Raw genomic sequence first — 14,076 nt, 5'->3', positions numbered from 1 at the left:
AGGGATCGATCCAAGAAGAAGATATAACAATTGTAAATATTTATGCACCCAACATAGGAGCACCTCAATACATAAGGCAAATACTAACAACCATAAAAGGGGAGATCAACAGTAACACATTCATAGTAGGGGACTTTAACACCCCACTTTCACCCATGGACAGATCATCCAAAATGAAAATAAATAAGGAAACACAAGCTTTAAATGATACATTAAACAAGATGGACTTAATTGATATTTATAGGACACTCCATCCAAAAACAACAGAATACACATTTTTCTCAAGTGCTCATGGAACATTCTCCAGGATAGATCATATCTTGGGTCACAAATCAAGCCTTGGTAAATTTAAGAAAACTGAAATTGTATCAAGTATCTTTTCCGACCACAACGCCATGAGACTAGATATCAATTACAGGAAAAGATCTGTAAAAAGTACAAACACATGGAGGCTAAACAATACACTACTTAATAATGAAGTGATCACTGAAGAAATCAAAGAGGAAATAAAAAAATACCTAGAAACAAATGACAATGGAGACACAACGACCCAAAACCTATGGGATGCAGCAAAAGCAGTTCTAAGGGGGAAGTTTATAGCAATACAAGCCCACCTTAAGAAGCAGGAAACATCTCAAATAAACAACCTAACCTTGCACCTCAAGCAATTAGAGAAAGAAGAACAAAAAAACCCCAAAGCTAGCAGAAGGAAAGACATCATAAAAATCAGATCAGAAATAAATGAAAAAGAAATGAAGGAAACAATAGCAAAGATCAATAAAACTAAAAGCTGGTTCTTTGAGAAGATAAACAAAATAGATAAACCACTAGCCAGACTCATCAAGAAAAAAAGGGAGAAGACTCAAATCAATAGAATTAGAAATGAAAAAGGAGAAGTAACAACTGACACTGCAGAAATAAAAAAAACATGAGAGATTACTACAAGCAACTCTATGCCAATAAAATGGACAATCTGGAAGAAATGGACAAATTCTTAGAAATGCACAACCTGCCAAGACTGAATCAGGAAGAAATAGAAAATATGAACAGACCAATCACAAGCACTGAAATTGAAACTGTGATTAAAAACCTTCCAACAAACAAAAGCCCAGGACCAGATGGCTTCACAGGTGAATTCTATCAAACGTTTAGAGAAGAGCTAACACCTATCCTTCTCAAACTCTTCCAAAATATAGCAGAGGGAGGAACACTCCCAAATTCCTTCTACGAAGCCACCATCACCTTGATACCAAAACCAGACAAGGATGTCACAAAGAAAGAAAACTACAGGCCAATATCACTGATGAACATAGATGCAAAAATCCTCAACAAAATACTAGCAAACAGAATCCAACAGCACATTAAAAGGATCATACACCATGATCAAGTGGGGTTTATTCCAGGAATGCAAGGATTCTTCAATATACGCAAATCTATCAATGTGATAAACCATATTAACAAATTGAAGGAGAAAAACCATATGATCATCTCAATAGATGCAGAGAAAGCTTTCGACAAAATTCAACACCCATTTATGATAAAAACCCTCCAGAAAGTAGGTATAGAGGGAACTTTCCTAAACATAATAAAAGCCATATATGACAAGCCCACAGCAAACATCATCCTCAATGGTGAAAAACTGAAAGCATTTCCACTAAGATCAGGAACAAGACAAGGTTGCCCACTCTCACCACTCTTATTCAACATAGTTTTGGAAGTTTTAGCCACAGCAATCAGAGAAGAAAAGGAAATAAAAGGAATCCAAATCGGAAAAGAAGAAGTAAAGCTGTCACTGTTTGCAGATGACATGATACTATACATAGAGAATCCTAAAGATGCTACCAGAAAACTACTAGAGCTAATCAATGAATTTGGTAAAGTAGCAGGATACAAAATTAATGCACAGAAATCTCTGGCATTCCTATATACTAATGATGAAAAATCTGAAAGTGAAATCAAGAAAACACTCCCATTTACCATTGCAACAAAAAGAATAAAATATCTAGGAATAAACCTACCTAAGGATACGAAAGACCTGTATGCAGAAAATTATAAGACACTGATGAAAGAAATTAAAGATGATACAAATAGATGGAGAGATATACCATGTTCTTGGATGGGAAGAATCAACATTGTGAAAATGACTCTACTACCCAAAGCAATCTACAGATTCAATGCAATCCCTATCAAACTACCACTGGCATTTTTCACAGAACTAGAACAAAAAATTTCGCAATTTGTATGGAAACACAAAAGACCCCGAATAGCCAAAGCAATCTTTAGAACGAAAAAAGGAGCTGGAGGAATCAGGCTCCCTGACTTCAGACTATATTACAAAGCAACAGTAATCAAGACAGTATGGTACTGGCACAAAAACAGAAAGATAGATCAGTGGAACAGGATAGAAAGCCCAGAGATAAACCCACGCACATATGGACACCTTATCTTTGATAAAGGAGGCAGGAATGTACAGTGGAGAAAGGACAGCCTCTTCAATAAATGGTGCTGGGAGAACTGGACAGGTACATGTAAAAGTATGAGATTAGATCACTCCCTAACACCATACACAAAAATAAGCTCAAAATGGATTAAAGACCTAAATGTAAGGCCAGAAACTATCAAACTCTTAGAAGAAAACATAGGAAGAACACTCTATGACATAAATCACAGCAAGATCCTTTCTGACCCACCTCCTAGAGTAATGGAAATAAAAACAAAAATAAACAAATGGGACCTAATGAAACTTCAAAGCTTTTGCACAGCAAAGGAAACCATAACCAAGACCAAAAGACAACCCTCAGAATGGGAGAAAACATTTGCAAATGAAGCAACTGACAAAGGATTAATCTCCAAAATTTACAAGCAGCTCATGCAGCTCAATAACAAAAAAACAAACAACCCCATCCAAAAATGGGCAGAAGACCTAAATAGACATTTCTCCAAAGAAGATATACAGACTGCCAACAAACACATGAAAGAATGCTCAACATCATTAATCATTAGAGAAATGCAAATCAAAACTACAATGAGATATCATCTCACACCAGTCAGAATGGCCATCATCAAAAAATCAAGAAACAATAAATGCTGGAGAGGGTGTGGAGAAAAGGGGACACTCTTGCACTGCTGGTGGGAATGTGAATTGGTTCAGCCACTGTGGAGAACAGTATGGAGGTTCCTTAAAAAACTACAAATAGAATTACCATATGACCCAGCAATCCCACTACTTGGAATATACCCTGAGAAAACCAAAATTCAAAGAGAGTCATGTACCAAAATGTTCATTGCAGCTCTATTTACAATAGCCAGGACATGGAAACAACCTAAGCGCCCATCATCGGATGAATGGATAAAGAAGATGTGGCACATATACACAATGGAATATTACTCAGCCTTAAAAAGAAATGAAATCGAGCTATTTGTAATGAGATGGATAGACCTAGAATCTGTCATACAGAGTGAAGTAAGTCAGAAAGAAAAAGACAAATACCGTATGCTAACACATATATATGGAATTTAAGGGAAAAAAATGTCATGAAGAACCTAGGGGTAAGATAGGAATAAAGACGCAGACCTACTGGAGAACGGACTTAAGGATATGGGGAGGGGGAAGGGTGAGTTTTGACAGGGCGAGAGAGAGTCATGGACATATACACACTAACAAACGTAGTAAGGTAGATAGCTGGGGGGAAGCAGCCGCAAGGCACAGGGATATTAGCTCGGTGCTTTGGGACAGCCTGGAAGGGTGGGATGGGGAGAGTGGGAGGGAGGGAGACGCAAGAGTGAAGACATATGGGAACATATGTATATGTATAGCTGATTCACTTTGTTGTAAAGCAGAAACTAACACACCATTGTAAAGCAATTATACCCCAATAAAGATGTTTAAAAAAAAAAAAAAAAAAAAAAAAAATATTAAGCAACCTAAGAATACTTTTCAATACAATCCTAAGGACTTATGCTATGTAACTGTGCATTTTTAAGAGTAGTAAGGATCAGAACTGTAATTTTAAGAGATAAAATGCAATAAAACTTACCTATTACTACCACAGGCAAAGTCACTGATGAATCTTCAAGTAAAGAAGTTTCTTCAACTAATGGCATAGCTTTAACTCTTCGCCCCAAATTATCACCAAAATATTGCACTAAGGAATTAAAAATCTCTCCTTCAGTTTCAGGGTCACTATAGTTTCTTTTAAAAGGAAAATATGGAACAAAAACAAAACAACAGATATACAGTCAATATAGCCTTTATAAAAATCTGTCTTTATTCAGATTTTATTTAGGCCATAAAATATTCAATAGTTCCATAAAAGGAAAAAAGGAAATCCTTTTGATTAATGCTTTCAAATTAGTACCTTAGCCACGTCAATGTACACCACTTTGCTAGAAATCCTAAATACAGTGGTCCCTCGGTATCCAAGGGGGGTTGGTTCCAGAACCCCACCCTCACTCCCCAAATACCAAAATCCATGGATCCTCAAGTCCCTTATATAAAATGGCATGCTATTTGCATAAAACCTACCTACATCCTCCCACATAGTTTAAGCCATCTCTAGATTACTTATACCACCTAATACAATGTAAATGCTATGTATGTAGTTGCCTGCATGCAGCCAATTCAAGTTTAGCTTTTTGGAACTTTCTGGAATTTTTTCTTTCCCAAATATTTTCCATCTGCAGTTGGTTGGATCCATGGATGCAGAACATGTGGATATGGAGGGCTGAATGTAGCTGCTCATGTCTCTTTAATGCCTTGAAGGCAAGTCTTAAATAAGAAGCTATTTTTAATGACCAAAGACATAACATTGTATTAGGGATTTTTATAATTCTGAGATCTCCTAGGACTGGAAAGTTTCTCCTTCACTTTTTTCTCATTAATAAAAAGATGAGTGCAATAGAGGTAGTATATTTGGGAAAAAACAGTCACATAATATTTTAAGGAAAAGTTACTGAACTTATATATTACAAATGGTGCATTTTGGTAAAAAAATAAGGTTTATACATCTTATTCTCAAAGAGATACTGAAAAATGCAAAGATCTTAACATTAATTTCCAGTCTACCTTCTTTCCCAACTGCCTCCCTAGAAACTAGTCTTGGCATTCTGACAAGCTCATGTAATAAATGGAGTATCCTTTGAACAGTTAATGTTTTGCATTATACTAGAGATTACTTTAGAACAGAGTTCCTGAATTATTTTTCATTTTCATATAGTCAGAAACAGGCCAATGTCTGAAAATATTAAACAGTACTGACCAGTGGGTGAGTATGCTTATTACTATTCCTAAAATGATAAACATGGGAATGGATCAGTTATTTCACAGGACTCACTGATCCTTGGGCGAGGATGACACATGGAAAGAATTAGGCAGAGACCAAAATTTCTCCTTCCCTATAACTTTCCAAGTTCCCGAACCACCCCAGGATAGGGCAGAGTTCCCCAGGATACACTGATAGATTTCCCACCCCCAGTAATTGGGCTCCCCTAACAATACATGGCCCCTTTTGGCCAGAACTGATACCCTTTGGATATGGCTACTTAGGAAAGCCCCTCCTCACATTGCAAGCCTGCCCCTGAAAGAAGTCTTATGCTCAATCCATCCCTTTCAGAGCATTCCAACTCCCACCACTGATCAGATCCAGATGTACTGGCTGTCTTGCCTTCTGCTTCTTGACAACTGAACTCAACAAGAGTATATTATACTTGAGCCTGTCCCTGATATTTCTCCAAAGTGTGTGCCCAGGACAGGTTCTCCAGCTTCCTTTGGATGCTTCTGATTAGTCCTTTTAGGTATCCAGGCCTCATGAATATTATGGTGGTTATAAAGGCCACAGTTCTTTTTCAGGAGATGCAGACATCATGGCCAGTCTCCTCCTGACATCCCTATCTCAAACACTGTTGCTTCCATATATATAACCTGGAATTTAATTAATAAAAATGATCATCACTCTAAGATTCTGATAATTAAAAAGATGTCTCCTTCTTCAAACCCTAACAAATGTTTCACATTAATAAAAGGGCAGATATGCTGGGGGTTAGAGTCAACTTGAGACTATATAAATATTAAACTAGATACTTGAATATTATCTGATATCCTGTACTCTCTGAGAGCAAACTGATAATCCTCTGAATGACTGAATGAAGGTACTTTAGCAGTTACTACCATATTTGATTTTATAAGCAAAACTCAATGATCTAAAATGCCTTGGTCAGTTTCTTAAGTCTACAAATAAACGCTGTGAAACAAATATTTAATATTTAAATTCCTTAAGTACAAAAAAATCATGGCTAGAAGTGTTGGCTTAAACTCCAAATCACTTTTACTTAAAGGTACAGTAGAATTCATTTTTTTAATAACTTATTAAGAAGCACTTAATATTCAAAGTCAAGATGTCTCAAGAAACCTTTTTTTTTTTTTCCTGGCAGGCCTCAGAATTTTAATATAGCTATCAATTCTATAAATTGACTATACATTTTGTTTTGAATTTTATTTATTTTTGTACAGCAAGTTCTTATTATTTATCTATTTTATACATATTAGTCAATCCCAATCTCCCAATCATATATGTCAATCCCAATCTCCCAATTCATCCCACCACCACCAACCCCCTGACTATACATTTTACAAGGATCTTTCATTACACTGGACTAGTCTTCTCAAATAATTGGTTTATACTTAAGAAAAAAGAGGTTAAGACAATTAGAAATAAAATGCCTCCTCTGTTAGGCTTCTATCAAGAAAGACAAAGTTTTCAAGAGCTCAAAAACATCAGAAAAACAACAGATCATCTGATTAGGCCTTAAACCAAGGTAAATAAATAGAGGGAACTTGGTAATGCTTTGGAAAAAAAAGACCTTTAATGAGATATAATTCACATATAAAATTCACCCTTTTATTTATTTTTTTTGGCGGCACCACTTGGCATGTGGGATCTTAGTTCCCTGACAGGGATTGCACCCACGCCCCCTGAAGCGGAAGCACGGAGCCTTAACCACTGGACTGCCAGGGAAGTCCAAAATTCACCCTTTTAAAGTGTACAATTCAGGGTTCTAAGTAGTCACAAGGTTTTTCAATCACTACCAATAACTTCAGAGAAATTTTATCACCCCAAAAGTATATGCTGCACCCCTTAGCACTCATTCTTCATTCTTCCCTCCCTGCAGCCATTGGCAGCCACTAATCTACTGTCTTACTGATGCCTACTCTGGAAATTTCAAATAAATGGAACTCCTCATACATTATGTAGTCTTTTGTGTCTGGCTTCTTTCACTTAACATGTTTTCAAGGTTCACCCAGGTGGTAGGATATATTGGTACTTCATTCCTTTTTATGCCTGAATAATATTCCATTGTATATTACCCACTCATGAGCTGATAAACATTTGGATGGTTTCCACTTTTTGGCTATTACAAATATGCTATGAACATTCATATATAAATTTTTGTGTGGATAAATGTTTTCATTTCTCTCAGGAGTGCATGCAATGGCTGGGCCGTAAACTCTATGTTTAACATCTTGAGAAATTAGCAAACTATTTTCCCAAGTGTGCATCATCTTATATTCCCACCAGTGATATGAGGGTCCCAATGTCTCCACATCCTCACCAGCATGTTATTTTTTGTGTTTTTTAGTTTAGCCACTCTAGTAGATGTAAAGTAGCATCTCATTGCAGTTTTGATTAGCATTTCTCTAATGACTAATAATGTTAAGCATCTTTTCATGTGCTTATTGGCCATCTGTATATCTTCTTCGGAGAATAATTCAAATTATTTGCCCACTTTCCAACTGGGCTGTCTTTTTTATTGTTGAGTTAAAAAAATTCTTTATATGTCCTGGATACAAGTCCCTTTTTGGATATATGATTTGTAAATATTTTCTCCCATTTTGTGGGTTGTCTTTTCACTTTCTTTATATTGTTTTTTAAATCACAAAAGTTTTAATTTTCGATCAAGTCCAATTTATTTTTGTCTTTTGTTGCTGTACTTTTGGTGTCATATCTAAGAAAGCACTGCCTAATCTAAGATTACAAACCTGTTTTCTTCCATGAGTTTTATAGTTCTAGTTCTTAAATTTAGGTCTTTCATCCATTTTGAGTTAACTTTTGTATATAGTATGAGGTAGCAGTCCAACTTCATTCTTCTGCTTGTGAATATTCATCTGTCCTGGCATCATTTGTTGAAAAGACTGATATTTCCCTTTTGTCTTGGGATCCCACAGAAATCAACTGACAACAAATGAAGGGAATTATTTCTGGACTCTCAATTCTATTCCACTGATCTATGTTTATCTTTATGCCAACGTAACACTGTCTTGATTACAGTTTCTTTGTAGTAAGTTGTAAAATTAGGAAGTGTGAATCCTCCAACTTTGTTCTTTTTTCAAGATTGTCTTGGCTATTCTAGGTTCCTTGTAATTCCATGTGACTTTTAGGATCTGCTCATCAATTTCTGAAAAAAAAAGGCAGCTAGGATTTTGATAGGATTACACTGAATTTGTAGATAAATTCAAGGAATATTGCCATTATTGCCATCTTAAGAATACTAAGCTTTTCAATCCATGAAAATGGGATTCCATACCATTTATTTAGGCCTCCTTTCATTCTTTTCAATGTTTTCTAGTTTTCAATGTACAAGTTTCACATTTCTTCTGTTAAATTTATTCCTAAATATTTCATTCTCTTTGATGCTAGTATAAATTGAATTTTTATCAATTTCATTATCAGATTGTTCATTGTAAGTGTACAGAAATACAACTGATTTTTGTATGTTGATCTTGTATTCTGCAATATCACTGAATTCATTTACTAGATCTAGTAGGTTTTTTGTGTGTGTGTGGGCCTCAAGCAATTTGACACTAATAGTCTCTCCCAAGACTCAAGTAGAGTATATAGAGCCAAAGTTTTAGCTTATCTTAATTCTCCAGAGTATACGTAATTTGTTCTGATTTTCTACTAACTGGTCATAGGTATAATCTTTGTGTATATAATCCATAATATTGGTATAAACTATTTGTAATAAACTTGCATGGTACTTGATAAATACTGGTTTAACACAGGCATGAAAAACTGAATCAAGAGAAGAAATGAAAATAAGGTTCACTGAATTTACATAAAGCAACAATGAAACAAAGACCTATTAGTAAGTATTCTTTCTAAAAAATTCAGAGTCTAAACTATAAATTTAGTATTGCTGTACATATTTTACAGTATATGCATACTATATGCATACTGTGTTCACAGGTCTATGAACAGTGAAAATTTCCACTGCAGATATCCAATTTGCTGAATGTTCTATTTAAAACAAGTATTTGAGTAATAAAAAAATCTACTTTAAAAAAATCTACTTTTCCTTTATTTGAGGCAATAAATTGGAAAATATAATTAAATTTTAGGAAATAGTAAAGAACAGCACTTTACACATATGCAGAAATAGTTACCTTATTCTTAGGCATCAAATTAGAAGACTATTTGAAATTTCAGATGATTTTTGATGCCTTCCATGTTGTGTTTTTGAAACATTATGGTCCAAAGACTCAAAACAAATTTAAAAGGATGGCACAGACATAATATTTGAATAACAAAACACTTTTCTCACACCTAGCAATACTTTTCTAAATAATCCTTCAAAATGAAATGCTTTACTACCTGAGTTTAGTCTTTGGAAGCATGAGCTTAGATTTTTACCAAATTGATACTACCATAAGAAAAGAAAGTTCTAAAGTCACAAAGGGAGTCAGTCACACTCTATCTTCTAGAACAGGAAGTATGGAAGTTTTCTTCCTTGGAAAGTTAGGAGACAGTTCTCTCACAATATTTATTCTTTCAGATATAAGGCAAGATCCAAAATGTAGACACTGTCACAATTGGTTTTAAAATGTGTTCCTAATGAAATTACTCAAAAAAAAAATTGTGCTAGTAAATTATAAACCTTCTTCTAAGGAAATGTTTTAATTATTAAATAAACGTTTTCTTTTTTAAATTTTAGATAAGATAGAGCTGTTTATACAATGGAAATATGGTTTATCAATCACAATTTTTATTCTTTGGCTAGCATGCTTGTTTTCCCTTATCCCTCAAGATCAAAATATAGCAAATACATTGTTTTCACCTCCTCCTCCACATTTCTGTAAAAGGACGTAAGCACATGATATTTACTACCTAGGGTTAGTTGAACACGTATGAATCCCAAGCTGTGTCCTTAGAATTCAACTGTACCAAAAGGTGTCAAAAGGCTTTTGGACAGTACTTACTAAAAAGCATATTATTTTCTCAGGGGCTTCAGTTTAACAAGTTTTCACTAGGCGAACTTGTTTTCTAAAGTTCTCCAAAGTGGATCTGATACTCTCAAATCACTGTCAAGTAGGCAACACACAAATTTGCCTAGAATTTAAGATCCAGCAGTTTATTACATAAAATAATTTTTAATATCCAGAATTTAGAGACTCCTACAAAACTCACTGAGAAGGTAGGCAAGCCTGGATTGCTGCTCTAGTTCAACAGGAATTCTGAGTCTTTTCTGTGCCTTACACCCCTTTTGCAATTTGGTGAAGCCTCTGGACCTCTTCTTTGAATAATATTATTAAATACATAACAGGATTTACAAGGAAACTAAAAAGTAAACTTGGAATATGTTTTTATGTATTCCTCTATTGTATTAAATAACAAGTTCAGTGATGTAAAATAATTACTGTAATCTTGAAGAAATAAATAAACAGTATTTCTAGGTATCTGCAACAATTAATGTGGTATGAAAATATTTGTGATTTCTATTGATGACAAAGTCACAAATACTACTGTGATTTACTGCTTATATTCACAGTTGAAGAAAACAGATTTTGGTTAAAGTTGAGTGAAAATTCCTGGTACCTTTCTTTACATCCAAGTTCACTGGCCACCTAAAGTCTATATATGCAGCCCAATTTAAGAACTCTGATCAGAATTTCATATTTTACAAAAGAAGTTTTGCATATCATTCTAACACATTCGTGTTATATAAGGCAAGGCACTTCACTAAAGTCTTCGCTAAGCTTATCTTTTCTTCACCACAAGGTTAAAACTAGTTTCAAATTGCTTTCGGTCTTTCTCTCCATAACTGAATGAAATGTTGGCCAACTGTGCTAGATCTAGTACATAAACTTTTATTTTAAAATGTATTATCCGTATCACCCCTAAAAACGTTCCTCATAATGTTAGTCTAGAATCGCGACATTTTTCAAATTTCTACAATATATGACTTACAATGACTGACATCTTAAAAGTCAGAAACGTATTTGTAGCTAGAACATCACATTTTAAACATAGCTCCCTGCCTCCCTTCAACCCAGTAACTTAGGTTATTAGATTTATTTTTTTAAGAAAAAAAATGTTTAAGGTGTGTGGGGGGCTGGGAGAACCTCACAACCCTTCACTAAAACTTTGCACTACTTTTAAGTCTCAGTTCGCCGTAACCGACTAGATCCGGGCCTAGCCGGTCCCGCAGTCCCGTGACTAGTACGGTCCAGGGAGAGGAAAAGGGGACAACAGAGGAGAGTCCCCCAGAGCCAGGAGCCAAGGCGGGGAACCTCGACTAGACAGGAACCAGGAGGAAGCAGCAGCCGAGGCGGGAGACCTCTGCAATTCAGGGGCTTGCCTTCCACCCCCGACCCGTCCCCGACTCCCTAACCCGCGCGGCCTCTACCCACTTCGGCCCCTGCCCTGCCGCAGGGCCCCGCAGCACTCTAACCTCCGCCTGCCCCCTTTTCTTCCACGGTGGAGAAGTCACCTGAAATGACCGGCCAGGGAGCAGCGGCAGCACCACACGGGCATGGATCGCGGCGCACGGGGCGCCCGAGCGCGACCGCCACGGCCACCTCCCTCGGCGGGGTTGCCCGTTCAGGACGCCCGCCCGGTTACGGGGTCCTCGGGGCGCCCGCGCCCCGCGCCTAGCCGTTGCAGCGGCTGCCGGAAGCTGCGGTTTAGCAGCCGGCCGGGCTTTGGAGCACCCAAACCCGCTTCAGGAAAGCGGCTTCCGCTCCTCGACTACTGGCAGCCGGACGCCGGCGGCCTATGATCTCTGGGCGCCGCGAAGGGGGCGGAACGGGGCGGGGACGCTGCGACGGCTGCGGCGGAGGCGGGCGGGCTCCTCCTCGCAGGTGCGGAGGCGATGGCGGCAGGCGAGGCCCGGGATTGGTGGAGCCGCGGCCAGAGCGAGGGGCCCGGCCTGAAGAAGTGTTGGCTGAGAGGGCGGGGGGCCGAGGTAGTCCGCCCACCAGACGGCTGGCGGTGGCTACTGGGGCCTGGGCCTCGGCCTGCGCCCTGCGGCACCTCCGCGTGCTCCCGACCTGCGGCGTGGGAGGTTGGCGAGGCTGGGAGGATGTGCGTCCTGAGTGCCAGATAACAAGGGGAAGAGAAAGAGCTACTAACCTCGGTAGCGGGACGGATAGGGGGAAATCCCTGCGTGCTGCGCGGCCTCTGCGACCCGAGCACCCCAGTGTCTCCAGAGTTGGTCCACGCGGTCCTCTCACTGAGGACGCCCGGCAAGACCGAGATTCCCGCTCGACGAAAACCACTTTAGCGCCTTACCTCGCGCTGGCCTGGGCGCAGACGCCCGGAGCTTGCGCGCGCTTTTCGTTCTTGACCCTGCCTCACAATCGCCTGAGAGAACTCACCAAACCATGGGTGCCCGGGCCCCACCCCAAGGGCTCTGATGGGGGAAGTCTGGCTTTCCGACTGAGGCCCCCCTTCCTTAAGTGGCATCGCTGGTTAAAAATACAGGTGCTCAGCCCCGCCCCAGATTCACTGAGTACCTTTCATGGAGGGGGAAAGGGCAGGGACGTGTATTTTTTAAGTCCCTCCAGGTGGTTATAATGCAAGAAAAATTAGAAAGTACCGAGTAATGAGTGTCCCTATTCGGTATTTTCAAGAAATGAAGGGGGGGAAAAAACCTGGGAGAAGTGATTAATTGCATATAATGTTATATAGAGATGTCTTTCTATCCCTCTTTCCAAAGAGCGCTAATTATTTTTGCAGTTAAAATCTGGGATACGTAAGTTTCTGGTTTTAAATAATTTTTTAAGTTCTCAATTTTTGCTGAATGTTGTCATTGAACAAACTTGGACTTAGCAGGTATTTTAGAGTCTGTGGAGATTAAAATGAAGTTTTAGGACTCAGCCTGACTCCAGGATTATACAATCTAAAATAATATATTCATTCCTACATATACACTTATATTCATGTTACTCTAATGTTTATTTTACTTTAGTGTTTCAGAAAGTGAAGCATAATTTTCTGTTGATATTCATAACATTATGCTTTTAAAGGAACTAAATTCGTAATAGCTATGCCAATCCAGAGAATTGAAATATTTAAAACTGTAAGGTTTATGAGTACTTTGTATAACTTTTTCTTTTCTTTATGGCTTTGTTTTCACTTTGAGTTTCTTGTGGTATTTTCAGATGAATTAATAAAGTGAGCATATCAAATTTTAGCCTTAAGCAGATGTGTATTTAAACCTCCGGAACTTGCTATCATGGTTTACCCTTGATAAGGGCTAATGATTAAACCAGGTCACAATAACTACATAGAGGATTTTTCTTATAGCAAATGGGGCACATCAGAATTTTTGTTTCTGTTTTTTGAAATTGTAGGATGAGGTGCTATTTAAATATAAAATCCAGGTTTGATGAGGTCATGGAGCAACAGACTCAGATACTGCTGGTGAGAGTGTAAATTAGTATGTAATCCAAACTCCCCCATTTGCATAATAGACTCTCATTCCTCCTTTCAGCACATGCAGTAGCACATTTAGGGTGGAGCTTATCTCACACTATCAACCATTCCAAAACAACCCTCCTTACTGGTGTATAATATACCAGTATTTTATACATTAAATTATAGTATAGTAGTTAAAAGGACTGTCTATTGGAATCTTCACTGTGCTAGCAGTGTGATCTTGATCAAGTTACTTAGCATCTCTGGGCTTTGATTCCTCATCTGTAAAATGAGATAATTAGTTCATTGGTTGTAAGAATTAAATTAAAAAATACTTATAAAGCACTTACCACAGTACCTGGTTCATGTTAATAAATATTAAAAT

The 14,076-nt window shown here is 37.8% G+C and overlaps 1 protein-coding gene across 3 annotated transcripts in view; it reads right to left on the bottom strand.

The window, feature by feature from the left end:
- OSGIN2 (oxidative stress induced growth inhibitor family member 2) overlaps window positions 1-12,018 on the bottom strand; it is a 28,501-nt gene extending 16,483 nt beyond the window's left edge. Inside the window, exons 1-2 of one of the 3 annotated variants that reach the window (XM_032610516.1) lie at window positions 11,764-12,018; window positions 4,038-4,192 (exon numbers count right to left, since the gene is read on the bottom strand). In XM_032610516.1, coding sequence (XP_032466407.1) covers window positions 4,038-4,192; window positions 11,764-11,807 — 199 coding nt within the window. In that variant the 5' untranslated portion in view covers window positions 11,808-12,018. Of the gene's footprint in view, window positions 1-4,037; window positions 4,193-11,724 lie in introns of all 3 variants that reach the window. The other 2 variants (XM_032610517.1, XM_032610518.1) reach the window with 2 other exon arrangements.
- Window positions 12,019-14,076: the final 2,058 nt, after the last annotated feature.

The sequence above is a fragment of the Phocoena sinus genome, chromosome 17, assembly GCF_008692025.1.
Source record: "Phocoena sinus isolate mPhoSin1 chromosome 17, mPhoSin1.pri, whole genome shotgun sequence".
NCBI lineage: Eukaryota > Metazoa > Chordata > Mammalia > Artiodactyla > Phocoenidae > Phocoena > Phocoena sinus.
The sequence above is the reverse complement of the archived record's forward strand: the minus strand, read 5'-3'. Positions and strand labels throughout refer to the sequence as shown.